The 12780-nt window shown below is 40.0% G+C and overlaps 1 protein-coding gene across 1 annotated transcript in view; it reads right to left on the reverse strand.

Moving 5' to 3' along the window:
- The window catches only part of MYO1D (myosin ID), a 382292-nt gene that overhangs the window by 221185 nt on the left and 148327 nt on the right, over positions 1-12780 (reverse strand). Inside the window, exons 12-14 of the mRNA XM_006832312.1 lie at positions 10765-10835; positions 9482-9556; positions 6354-6486 (exon numbers count right to left, since the gene is read on the reverse strand). Coding sequence (XP_006832375.1) covers positions 6354-6486; positions 9482-9556; positions 10765-10835 — 279 coding nt within the window. The remainder of the gene's footprint in view (positions 1-6353; positions 6487-9481; positions 9557-10764; positions 10836-12780) is intronic.

Consider the following 12780-nt stretch of genomic DNA (forward strand, 5'->3'; position numbering starts at 1 on the left):
TCAGATTCAAAATGGCCAATACCAGACCATTTCAGCTCACTAATGCCTAAGATATCAATGTTTATGCGTTCCATTTCATTTTTGATAACTTCCAATTTTCCCAGATTCATATTTCGTACATTCCATGTTCTGACTTTTAATGTATTTTTACAGCTGTTTCTCTTCATTTTGAGTTGTGTCCCATCAGCAAATGAATGTCCCGCGGGCTTTTCTCCCATGGGCTTTATATTTTATTCATGTCATCACGGTCAATTTTACTTTGAGGAGGCAGCTCTTCCCCAGTTGCATTTTGAGTGCCTTCCAACCTGAGGGGCTCATTCAGGCGCTATATCTGACAGTGTTTCTCTACTATTCATAGGTAGACAGTTGTGCTTACTTCTTTCGGATTCTTGCGGTAATACCAGCCCTGGATCACATTAGCTTGAATTAAACTGTTGGCTTGAGGCTTTTCAGGCCTTCCAGGCAGTGTAAATTGGGGCTGGAGATCCCTTGAAAGATTGCTTATGACTACAAATTCTCAAGGGAGATTTCCCCAGTTGGCACAGTACCAAGAACCAAGAGATACAGTTTTTCTTCTAGGTAAACCAAACACCAAACAAAATCCACTGTCATCGAGTTGGTTACGACTCACAACAACCCTGCGTAGGGTTTCCAAGGCGTCCTGGTATGGTCCTGTGGGATAAGCACTGGATTGTTACCCACAATTAGTGGGTTTGAACAGTGGTTCAAACCCTAGTTGCTCCTTGGAAACCTTATGCAGGGTTGCTTTGAGTTGGAACTGACTCTAATGGTGCTTGTCAACAACAACATAGAGTTTCGGAAACTGTAAATCCTTACGGGAGCAGGAAGCTTCATCTTTCGCTGTGGGGTGGCTGGTAGGTTTGAACTGCCTGCCTTGTGGTTGGCAGTCTAGTGCTTTGCCAAAAGCTCCTTCCTTACAGATTAATTCTACTTCAATTTTAAAATGATGATGTAGAGCCCTTTGGAGACTCACCAAGATCTCTTTTAAATCATGACTGCAGGAGTGTCAGACTGAGGCCTCGGCTGCTCTAGGGCCACAGGTTACCAACTGGCTGGACCATCTGGGCAGAGAGTCTCTTCCTTTCCACCTTAGTGTGGGAAGGTTCTGGGCTTCATGTCAAGGACCTAGCCTTGATTAACTATAGTCAAAATTACCCAACCAGCTCCCATAGAATAAAAGGTAGATTTGCCACTGCTTGTTTCTCCCTCCCGTCACTCAGTTAACTTCTGTTTTCATTTAGCCCTGGCCTGCATACTCAGTATTTTGCTGTTATTTCATGATATGCTGAATGTTGATTTATATAATTTATGAAGTGTTTAGTTGTTTACAGTTGGTTTTAGTGGGTATCTCCTTTACCGTGTTGCCAAAAAGACATTACATATATATGTGTGTGTGAGTGTATGTGTATACATATATTTAAATAGCTTTGCATCTTAATAATTGAAACTGATCCTTAATCTTTCTCACTCAAATTGACCCTGTATGAAAATATTTATCTTATAAATGAATGGGTAGTAGTGTCTCTTCCTTCCATTCTTTAAAATTGTGTGTCTATGAGCAGAATTACCAGTTCTTTGAAGGCTCTGTAAAACCATCTTAGTCTTACGTCCTTGGCAGAGTTAGCGAAGGGTGAATTGTTGTGGTTAGGTGACACTGAGTCAGTATTGACTCATAGTGACTCAGCACACACAACAAAACGTTGGCCAGTCCTGCACCAACCTCACAATTGTTGCTAGATTTGAGCCCATCGCTGCTGCCACTGTGCCAGTCCATCTCGTTGGGGGTCTTCCCCTTTTTCTCTTACCTACCATTTTACTAAACATGGTATCCTTCTCCAGGGACTGGTCCCTCCTGACAATCTGTCCGAATTCATTCATTCCGGTTTTCTATTCTTGAGTTAAATTTGATAATGCTATTTTACAAAACGGTTCTGCTAAAACCTGAAATTCATTGGCATATATCTAATAATACCTCAAAACTTATAAAACTTCTATGATATCTGAAGTTACAGATCCTATTTTTCATTCATAACACTGATTTTTTTCTCTTTTGGGGGGATTCATTTTATTACTTTGGACATATTGTCATGGTAGCGTAGTGGTTACGAATCAGGCTGAGAACCACAAGGTCAGCAGTTCAAAACTACCAGCTGCTCCGTGGGAGAAAGATGAGGTGTTCTGCTCCCGTAACGATTAGCAGGGTCGCTGAGTCGGAATCGACTCCACGGCACATAACAACATTTTTTCTTTTAAAAATTATTTTCTTACTTGTAGGTTTTCTTGCAAGTTCTGTTTCTAGCTTCTTACTTGAAGTTAACTCATTTACTGTCAGTCTTTGTTGCTTTTGAAGAAAGATAACAAATGGACCACTTAAGGAGTAGTCTACAAGTTGTTGTTGTTGTTGTTGAGTTGTTTCCAGCCCATAGCGAGCCTGTATAGGATTTCTAAGGAGTGACTGGTGAGCTTGAACCCCACTGACTTTGTGGTTCAAAAGACTTTACAGTCCAGCGCATTAGCCCACAGCACCAGAGCAGGAGTCCCTCATTTATCATGGGGTTCCGTTCTAACACAAGTCAAATACCTTTTGTTCTGTTTTGTTTTCATAGCGAACTCGGTAACAGTGCAGTGAATCATGACACTGAACATCATGGAATGAACATCTGAGTGAAAACATCAGTAAATTATGTGCCACAACATTGTATGTAGTACAAACTACCCTAAGATATGAGAGAACAAAAGGAAGAAGATAAATTCACATGGCTGTAAGTATATGCTCTATAGGCTCTATAGGCTGTAAGTATATGCTCTATAGGCTCTATAGGCTGTAAGTATATGCTCTATAGGCTACATAGGATAAAGGTTGTCAATCAGGGCTTCAAACTTGTATTTCAAAAAAACTTGACATGCCTACTTTTATTCCCTCTGAATTGAAGATAATGTGTCTATATATTCATTCTTTCAGAGTGTTTGAAATCTAGTATGTGGGCAATGAAATCTAGTATGTGGGCAATGAATGTACATTTTCTTTTTCCTGTGTATAGGATTCTACTGATTAGATAAAATTTAAATTTGGTTTCAAAGTTTCTGCATTATTATTAATGTTTCTGTCTGATCTCTCACTTTTTGGTAGAGTTGGGATTGTGGACTTGTCTATTTTTTTCCCCCCAATTTTTGTCTGCAATGCAGAGTTCATCTATAATCATGGATCATGGCTGAGTCCTGTGTACTTATTTTCTGTATCTGTACTGGTGGCACAGTGGTTAAGTGCTCAGCTGCTAACTGAAAGGTCAGCAGTTTGAACCCACCAGTTGCTCCTTGGGAGAGCGATGTGGCACTCTGCTTCCATAAAGATTGGTTGGCTGTGGTGCCATGGAGTTGGTTCCACTCATAGAGACCCTGTGTAGAGTTTTGGAGGCTGTAAAATCTTTATGGGAACAGAAAGCTTCATCTTTCTCCCATGGGACAGTTGGTAGTTTCAAACTGCTGACCTCGAAGCTAGCAGCCCAACTCGTAACCACTATGCTACCAGAGCTCCTTAAAGAGCTTCATGAAGATTACAGTCTTGAAAACCTTGGGAAACCCTGTCTTATGGGGCTGCTAAGAATTGGAATTGACTCCTATTTTTAACACTAGCCTTAAACTTTATTTCCCCAGTATTACTACTTTTAACGAATGTTTTTTTTGTTTTTTTTGAAGGGAATGTTGTGGAGGGGGCTTGACAGATTTTTAACCTTTCTAGACAGCCTGGCAGCATAGTGGGTTACACATTGGGCTGCTAATTGCAAGGTCAGCAGTTCGCATCCACCACCAACTCCATGAGAGAAAGACACACAGTCCGGGAATCCCTATACAGGGTTGTTAGGAGTTGGAAGTAACAGCAAACCACATCATGTAGGTGTGTTGCTTGGAATCAATATATAGTTTCCCCTCTATCTAGTTGGTTTAATCTATTTACATTTGTGGTAAGTAAATTCTTTGGAGTCATGGTGTGGCGCTGTAAGATAAGCACTGGATTACTAACCACAAGGGCCACAGTTCAAACCCTCCAGCTACTCCTCAGAAACTCTGTATCATGTAGCTGTGAGTTGGAACAGAGAGCATCATTAAAGTGTTTTCTTGTAAGAAATGTATAACTGTGCTTTCCCTATTCATATCTGTAGTCAGTAAATTCTTTAGATTTATTTCTACTATTTTGTGTTTTCTAACTATAACATATTTTCTTTATTTCTCTTCTCCCAGCCTTCACCTTCTTGCCTTCTATTGGATTACCTACCCCCTCCTCCACCTCATCCAGTATCTTTTTCCTACTTTGTAGCAAATAAGATGTAGCTGAAGGGCTGTGTGAGACCACTAGGAAGTCTCCTCAAAAGGGAGAAAGCTCCAGGGCCACTGTGGGTTAGGAGGATGGATGCACTAAGCTCCCTGATAATCTTGGAGCTGCTGTGCTAGCCCTCAGATGCCTTCTTGTTGTTAAGTGTTGTCGAGTTGGTGCCATCTCACAGAACCCCTGTATAGGGTTTCCAAGGAGCAACTGGTGGGTTTGAACAGCCGGTCAGAAGTCCAGTGGGGATCCTACAGCGCCACACCAGGATTCCATTGTTGTTGTTGGACAGGAAAATTTAACTGCTCTCTTGTTTCAGCCACTATTTTGGTAGTCTCTTTTATAAGCAGCTGAATGTAATTCTGGGTGCAAATGGCTCCAGATTTTCACTTATTAAAAAAGCATAATTACAAAATCATATTTACTTATCAATTCTTGGAAACAAAAATTACTTTTCCTATTAAATAAGTCTAGTACATTTTAAAAGTAAAATGTGTTGTATGAAATTCTGTGTTTAAGTGTGCGTCTTCTGTCTCTTGCTTTTCTTCTTGCTAGATGAAGCAAGTTGAGGCTGACCTGCAGAGAGATGCTGAAATAACAAAGTGCTAAGGGTGCCCTCTTCTTTGGTTCCTGTTACCCTTCTTGGGCGTGCACATGTAAGCTAACAAATTCCGCCTAGTCTGTGTCATTTGGGGCCAAAGAACCCCAACTAAAAGAACAGACATATTTTTGTTGCTAGTTGCCTAATTTATTCACAGTGAAAAACTTGAAATAGAGATTTAAATTCTTAGAGAGGAAGTTGCTTAAAAAAAAAAAAAAAGTGACAAATACTAAAATACTAAAGAAAAAACACCGGAAAAACATCAGAAGAGAAAGATAAAAATGAAGGGACTAAAAATAATGAGTCCAAGAATGCTGCCTCATTTATCAAACTTGTCAACAGCAGCAGTTAAGAGTAGAAATCTGTTCTTCAGTTTTTAGAAGGAAAAAAAAACCAAACCCCAAAACTGACTTACGTTATAATGCATCTTTATATTCCAACTATTTATAACAGCCTATGGACACTACTTACAGGAGCTCTGGTAGCGAAGTGGTTACGAATCGGACTGCGAACCGCAAGGTCAGCAGTTCAAAACTACCAGTTGCTCTGTGGAAGAAAGATGAGGCTTTCTGTTCCTGTAAAGATTTACAGCCTTGGAAACCCTGTTCAGGGTCGCTATGGGTTGGAACCGACTCAAAAGCACTTAACAACAACAATGGATACTACTTATTAAATATTAAAAACTTCTTGACATGCTGTTTTTATTCAGCTCTATTCAAATACAATACATGGATGTTACACCACAATTCAACTAAATGATGTTCTTTTGGACAGGTCCTAGGACTCCTGGTGTGGCACTGTGAGATCAGCGCTGGTCTACAAACCACAAGGTCGGTGGTCCAAACCCACCAGGTGCTCCTTGGAAACCCCATACAGGGTCACTATGAGATGGAACTGATTCAACAGCACTTAACCTGTCCAGCACAGGACTGTCGTATTCTACAGATGAGTAGACAGGAAGAGCTAACGGGTAAGTGCTTAGTTCCTAACTGAAAGGTTGATGGTTCAAGCCATTCAGAATCCCTTTGGAAGAAAGGGCCTCATTACCAACTTTCAAGAGATCACAGGCATTGAAAAGCCTACAGAGTGCAGTTCTAGTTATAAGAGTTGCCGTGAGAGGGAAGCGACTCGATGGCAGCTGGTGTAAGACTCGCCCTTTGAACATGACAGTAGACTAAAAAGCCATCATCTGCAATATTAATCATTGTTTCACCAGCCAAGTAAAGTATGAAAATACCTTGTGGGGAGGGCATGGTTGGCCAAAAACATAACCCAGATTATTTGCATGCATATAATATTGTATATTCTTCAGTGTGATTAAGTAGTAATCATTACTTAAAAAGCAAATCAGACACACATTCTCTACAATGTATATGAAGAAGGAACCTATGAAGTAACACAGATATTTACCTTTGATGCAAGGTTGTCTACTAAGGCAATCATGGAATTCTTAAACAAGGTGGCGGCAGTCAGAGGTCGCTTGGTCACCTCTGTAATGCTTAGCTTGCCTTCTGGCCACATATTCTTCAGCACAGGATTTGAACTGAAAACCATAGAAAGAGAAATTCAAATGTACATTCAAAAAAGCTCAACAAGAACTGGTAAGCAATCTTGCTGAACTGCATCGTAGGAATCACAGCTGGACTACAGGCTGAGCATTTAGGGTCCTCTCTTGTAATGTAGTGGTTACGAGTTGGGCTGCTAACCTCCAGGTCAGCCGTTCAATACATACTACCAGTGTTTCTGTGGGAGAAAGATGAGACTTTCTGTTCCTGTAAAGAGTCCTGGGGTGGCGCTGTGCGTTAATGTGCCAGATAGCAAAGCTGTTTGAACTGCAATGTTGGAGGTTCAAGCTTACCAGCTGCTCCTTGGAAACCCTGTGGGTTGCTATGAGTTGGAATCGACTAGACGGCACTCAACAGTCAGCCCCGGGCATGTATGTGCATGTATTTTAGTGATCTTTTAGAATATATGGGGGCTTTTCTAAGCCCCCTTTCCCCTCAAATCACCCAATCCTCAGTTTTTCTTCCTTAGTCTATTGTTTGCTTTCTGCGTTATCCCTTCCCCAGGCAGCAGTGATCTAGCTAGAAATGCTTCCAGCAAACCAAACATGTGACTTCTCCCTACAACCAAACCAGTAGCTGCCCCAGCCTTGGGGAGCTCTGAGTTAGGTAAAACAGGGCAAGCCTTTGTGCTAAGGCTTTTGGAGCTGCCATCAGAACCACCACCATTCCTTTGCTCTCCTGCACCAGGCTGTCACTGAGCAGGTGGGCCAGCTTATGCTAAAATGCCACCATCTCTTCCTGAGAATCAGCTGGGTTTTGTTGATTACATATTCCCCCGGTGGTTGTAAGGTTTTTAGAGTTCCTTACTCTTCCAGTTTCCTTGACATTAATATGAAAACACTAAACCAAACTCACTGCCTTCAGGATGATCCCAATTCACAGGGACCCTGCAGGACATGGTACAACTGCTCCCTCTGTGGTTTCTAAGACTAAATCTTTAGGGGAGCACACAGCCTCATCTTTCTCCTTTGAAGTGGCTGGTGGGTTTGAACTGCTGATCTTGCGATTGAGCTGCTAATGCTATATAACCCACTACGCCATCAGGGCTCCTGTAATATTATCAAGGCCATCACCCTTTCCATTTTTTTTCATGCTTTAATATTTGACTGTGTTTTAAATGAAACTTCCCACGGTTTCTGTGTCGTAGCCTCTCATTTCACAACGTGCAACTTTTTCATTTCCATTCTGTTTTCACAAATCTAGCTTCCCTTCTCAACTTTCTTTATGGTTAAATAATGACTGGCCTTGGTGGTTGTTAAGTGCCATTAAGTTGGTTCCGACTCATAGTGACCCTGTATTAACTATAAGACTACTGTGGTTTCTGAGGAGCGGCTGGTGAGTTTGAACCGCCAACCTTGTGGTCAGGCCGAGAGCTTACCCTATGGCACCACACCAATCTTAAACAGTTAATTATTTACGAGAGCCCAGTATTCACAGGAGATAGTAATCTGCAGAAATCGCTTAAATTCCAAGTTCAAGGGTGATAGTCTTGGGGGCTTCTCTAGTCTCTAATAGTTCAGTAGGTCAGGTGTGGCCTTGTTTAGGGATTTGAGAGTTTTGTTGTATGCTTTTCCCCCATTCTATCTAGGGACTTTCTGTTGTGCCTCTGGGCAGAAGGGTCAGTAGTGGTAGCTGGACACCAGCTAGTTCTAATTTCAGGCTAGAAGATGCTGTGAGTCATGTGCGCTATTAGTTCCATGCACTAGTTTCTCCTTTGAGTCTTTTATTTCCTTATTGTTTTTGGCCATCTGGATAGAGATAAACAGTTGTCTTAAAACCTTGCCTGTGGCCCTCTAAAATACATACTATTATCGTTAAGTTGTCCTCTGAGACTATGATCTTAGGCTCTTTAACGCAGAAGACCAATCCTCTGAGTTGTTGGGATATGTCTAGGCGGCCTCTGTAACTAGGCCCTGCTGAGTGGTTCGTTATATATGTGGAACATACACAAACATCTATGCCTACCTACGTAACCACACAAATATTTCTGGTTCTTTTACTCTTGTTGCAAAACTGTATGTGTGGCGTTGTAGGATAAACACTGGACGGCTAATCAAAAGGTTGGCAGTTTCAACCCATCAGTCGCTCCTTGGAAACCCTGCATTGGAACCAACTCAATGGCATTTAACAGCAGCATAGTACTTACTGAAAGTGTATTCTGGCCTCAATGACTTCTTGATGACCAACTGGCTGAATAGACTGAATAATATACTAGAAGAATATGATGAATACTGTTGTTTCTTCATGAGCCTTTCCCCCCACCCCCACCCCCCCCAAAGTATATACATAGTGGGTTTGGACTTGCTATCAGTCACTGGGTGGTGCAAATAGTTTGCACTGGACTACTAACTCAGTTTGAACTGCAAGGTTGGCAGTGCAAGCTCACCAGCTGCTCCTCAGAAACTGAGTCAGAGCTGATTTGACGGCACTTAACATGGTATGGCACTGGACTAACACCACCTGGTCTGCAGTTCAAATTCCAACGTTAGATAGAACGGACTCCACGGCACATAACAACTAACCTAAAGATTGGCAGTTTGAACCCATCCAGTAGCACCACAGAAGAAAGGCCTGGTGAGCTTCCATTAAGATTACAGCCAAGAAAATCCTACCGAGCAGTTCTACTCCGTAACACACAGGGCTGCGTGAGTTGGACTTGACGGCATCGGCTGTCATTTGCAAACCATTCGTCATGGTTTGATTTCATTTTTTTCATTTTCTTGATTCTAAGAGGAGTTCAGTCACACAGTCAGAACTATAATATAATCACTGACACGACATTGGTATTAGAGTGGTTTCTATAAAGCTTTTAGCTGGGCTAGAGGCTACCTGACACTTCTGTAATGACTGGCAGCAGTGAATAGAGAAATTGAAGCAACCCTAGGTAAAATCATATTAGTATCAGTACATTTATAGTCTATATTACATAATATCATAGAATCTCATGTAGAGATAATAACATTTCAACCTTACCTGTTATACATGAGACGCTTAAAATCTTGAAATAAAGTATCTTTATTTTTGTCAATAAAGCCAATGACAGAATATCTAAAAGAAAAAAGCAAACATAGAAAATACATTATTCACCAAGCAAGCATCACATACTGTGATTGGGGGACAGATCTGTATGAGTCTAATACTAATGGCTCCTGGGGCAGATCAAGTGATCACTTTGAGCCATATTAAGAATGTAGTATAAGAATATCGTGCCTTAATTTAAATCAGGAATAGCAATTAGTAGAGATGATCACTTGCTTTCTTTGGCTTAATCTCTTCACGTAGTGGGTGACATGAATAGAATTACTAATGTAAAACAGGGGAAAAGCAACAAGAGGACCTTACACCTCCTCTTCTTCTTATTTATTCAGAGGATGCTTATATACAAATACACATATTTTCTGATCAACTTCTAGTTTTATCATTTTATAATCAGAAAAAAATATGGCCCATTAAGAATTGGAATTTTTCAAATGGTAGCATTTGAAAAATACTACGGTATATAGTACTTCACATCCAAGAGTGTTTCTCTCCTCCTCTGGGTCTTTATGCCACCTGTCTCTTCAGCTTGGAATGCCCTCTCTTCTCCCTGTCACCTAGGTTACACTTCTTACACTGGGTTAATTATGTCTCTTCAGAGAGCCCAGAATGCTTTGTACATCTCTAGTTTTTAACCCTTTCCATCCATTAATATTCTAGCTACCTGTTGTTAAGCGCTGTCAAGTTGGTTCAGATGCATAGCGACCCTGTATAGGGTTTCTGAGGAATGGTGCCTGGTGAGCTTGAACTGCCAGCCTTGTGGTTCAAACCAATTTTGAGGTCATACCTTAAGGGCAAGGTCAATCTTAGAGAGAAAATAAGTTCTTAATAGACACGTCCATGATTTATTTGGAGTCCTGTTGTGGCACGATAGGAGAAGCCTCACCACAAGGCTAGAGTTCAAACCCACCAGCTGCTCCTCAGAAGCCCTTTACAGCGTCACTGTGTTGAACTGATTCCACTTAACAACATCATTTGTTTAGTCATCATTGAGTAGCAACTCTGCCAGGAGCTGTGCTTGAGCACAGAGTGTATGCTCAGTCTATATTATCAATAAATATATTCAAAACACAGAAAGGAATAAAGTGGTACCATTTTTTTTTTCAATGAAGAGATTAAGATAGATTAACATATAAAATGGGAAAACAATTTATATGTATTTTCTGAAGTGTGGTTGCATGCAAATCATGTTATGTACCGAAATGAAATAAGATACTTACACTACGTCACCTGCATAATGTCGGATTCGAAAATCTCGATCAAACTCCAGCATTTTGTCAGAAGCACAGAGCTAACAATAAACCAAGGAAATTATTTTAAACACAGATTTTTAGTTTTCCCAAAAAATGTATTCCAATTTAAAATACGATCCTAATGTCACAAACCATGGTGTTATTATGATTGTAATCAGATGGTGCACTTTTCATATTTGATCATATTTTTGGCCTCTGTGGTAAAGACTTCATGAGTTGGGAAGGATTCTTAATGTCTGTGCTCTCCTATGTACAGAGTAGCCTGGCTCACCTGTCTTCTAGTCGGGAGCTCCAGCCAGGTGTGTCATCCAACAGAAGATCAACCTTCTGCACCTCTTTTACTGAAGGGAAATACATTATAGAATGGCTGTTTTTGTATGGCCCTAGTGACCTGAACCACAAGGTTGGCAGTTTAAACTCACCAGCCTTTTCCTGGAAATCCTCCTATACAGGGCCACTAGGAGTTGAAATTGACTTCAGCAATTAACAACAAAGTAGCCTCCATAACTTCCTTCAATTTTCTTAGTTAAAATCAATGAGGCCATGTTACACTCTTAGATATCTAAGAATCCAGGAAACAATAAATGCACTTACATACAAAAATCACTTAGGTTCTAATGCTAGATAGTAAACTACCCCAGGGTGGTGGGTTCTACGTAGATAATTAAACTATAAAGGGATAGTCTAAGTCAACAAGTGACTAATTACAATAAATTAGAATCAGATGTCTGAGGTTCAACTCTCTGCTCTACCATCTACTTACTCTATCTGAAATCAGTAATTATTAAATGAGGCAATTATTTTAAGGATTAAATGATCTGTGTAGGTTAAGGTGTCTAACACCCTGAATGGTTTCTAATAAATGTTTTCTTCTTTCCTTCTCTTTCTTTTACAAAACCTTTTCATTTATAAAATCTCCAAAGGAAAAGGACACAAGAGATATCTCACACTAATCGAAATGAGTTAATTTTATTACTATAATACTAATTGGATACTGTAGTCTAATTGATCTGAATAGAGAAGGTTTTAGATGATTTATAAGTTATGGAGTTGTAATTTAATCTTTGTTAGTAATATTTTAAATAATTTTATAGTTTACTAAACCATTTGCATGCCTCCAATGATAACTAATGTATAAGAAACAATTTAGCCCCTAATATAATTATTGCTGCAAGCCAAAAGCCTCAATAACAGAATTATTCAACAGAAAGCTTTACAGTGATTCAAACTTCTTAATGGCTTGATTATTTCAGCTCTTTCCTTAATTAGACAGAGATCCCAGGGGAAAAACCAAAACACTTCTTATCTCCACCGAGAAACTGCTACCTTGTCGTTCTAATATTTGTTTGACAAATTTAATTCAGGTATATAAAAGACCAAGGTGAAAAATGAGGTGGATTTTATACCTCAAGTGGGACTTACTGTTACTTATATGAGTTGGAGCCTTGTATACTTTAGCTTAGAATTCAGTAAGACTTATTTGGTATGATTTTGACCAATCCAATTTGATTTTATGAACACTGAGTGCCAATGCCTGGCAGACAAACGCTATGCAAATCTCCAAAACTTGAATTGTGTGTGAAAAATAAAGGCATTTACAAACTGTCCAATCAAAGACAGGGTTCTTACCCAGGTAATAATTATATCATCTTTAAGACCATGACTCATCACTATTTAGGTTCCTTCTAGCTTCATTCAACGCTTTGTCCCCAACATGTAGGGCTGTACCTGGCATATTTGTGGCATAAAGGGTAACAACTAGAGAAATATTTCTAACTGGAGCCCTAAGGTAACAGATCAGTGAGAGTAATTTAGAAATCAACTGGCTTAAAATAAATAACAGCCAGTAATCTATTTCCTGACGTGTTCTTTGTGCTTTAACGAATGAGTTGTGATAGCTTCCTATTCTGATTATATAATTGCACATGGGGCAAAATTAGGAGATCAGTAATGCCTAAGACTAGCAGTGTGTCGCTGATGCAT

This window comes from Chrysochloris asiatica, unplaced genomic scaffold (assembly GCF_000296735.1).
Source record: "Chrysochloris asiatica unplaced genomic scaffold, ChrAsi1.0 scaffold00007, whole genome shotgun sequence".
In the NCBI taxonomy this organism is placed as follows: Eukaryota; Metazoa; Chordata; class Mammalia; order Afrosoricida; family Chrysochloridae; genus Chrysochloris; species Chrysochloris asiatica.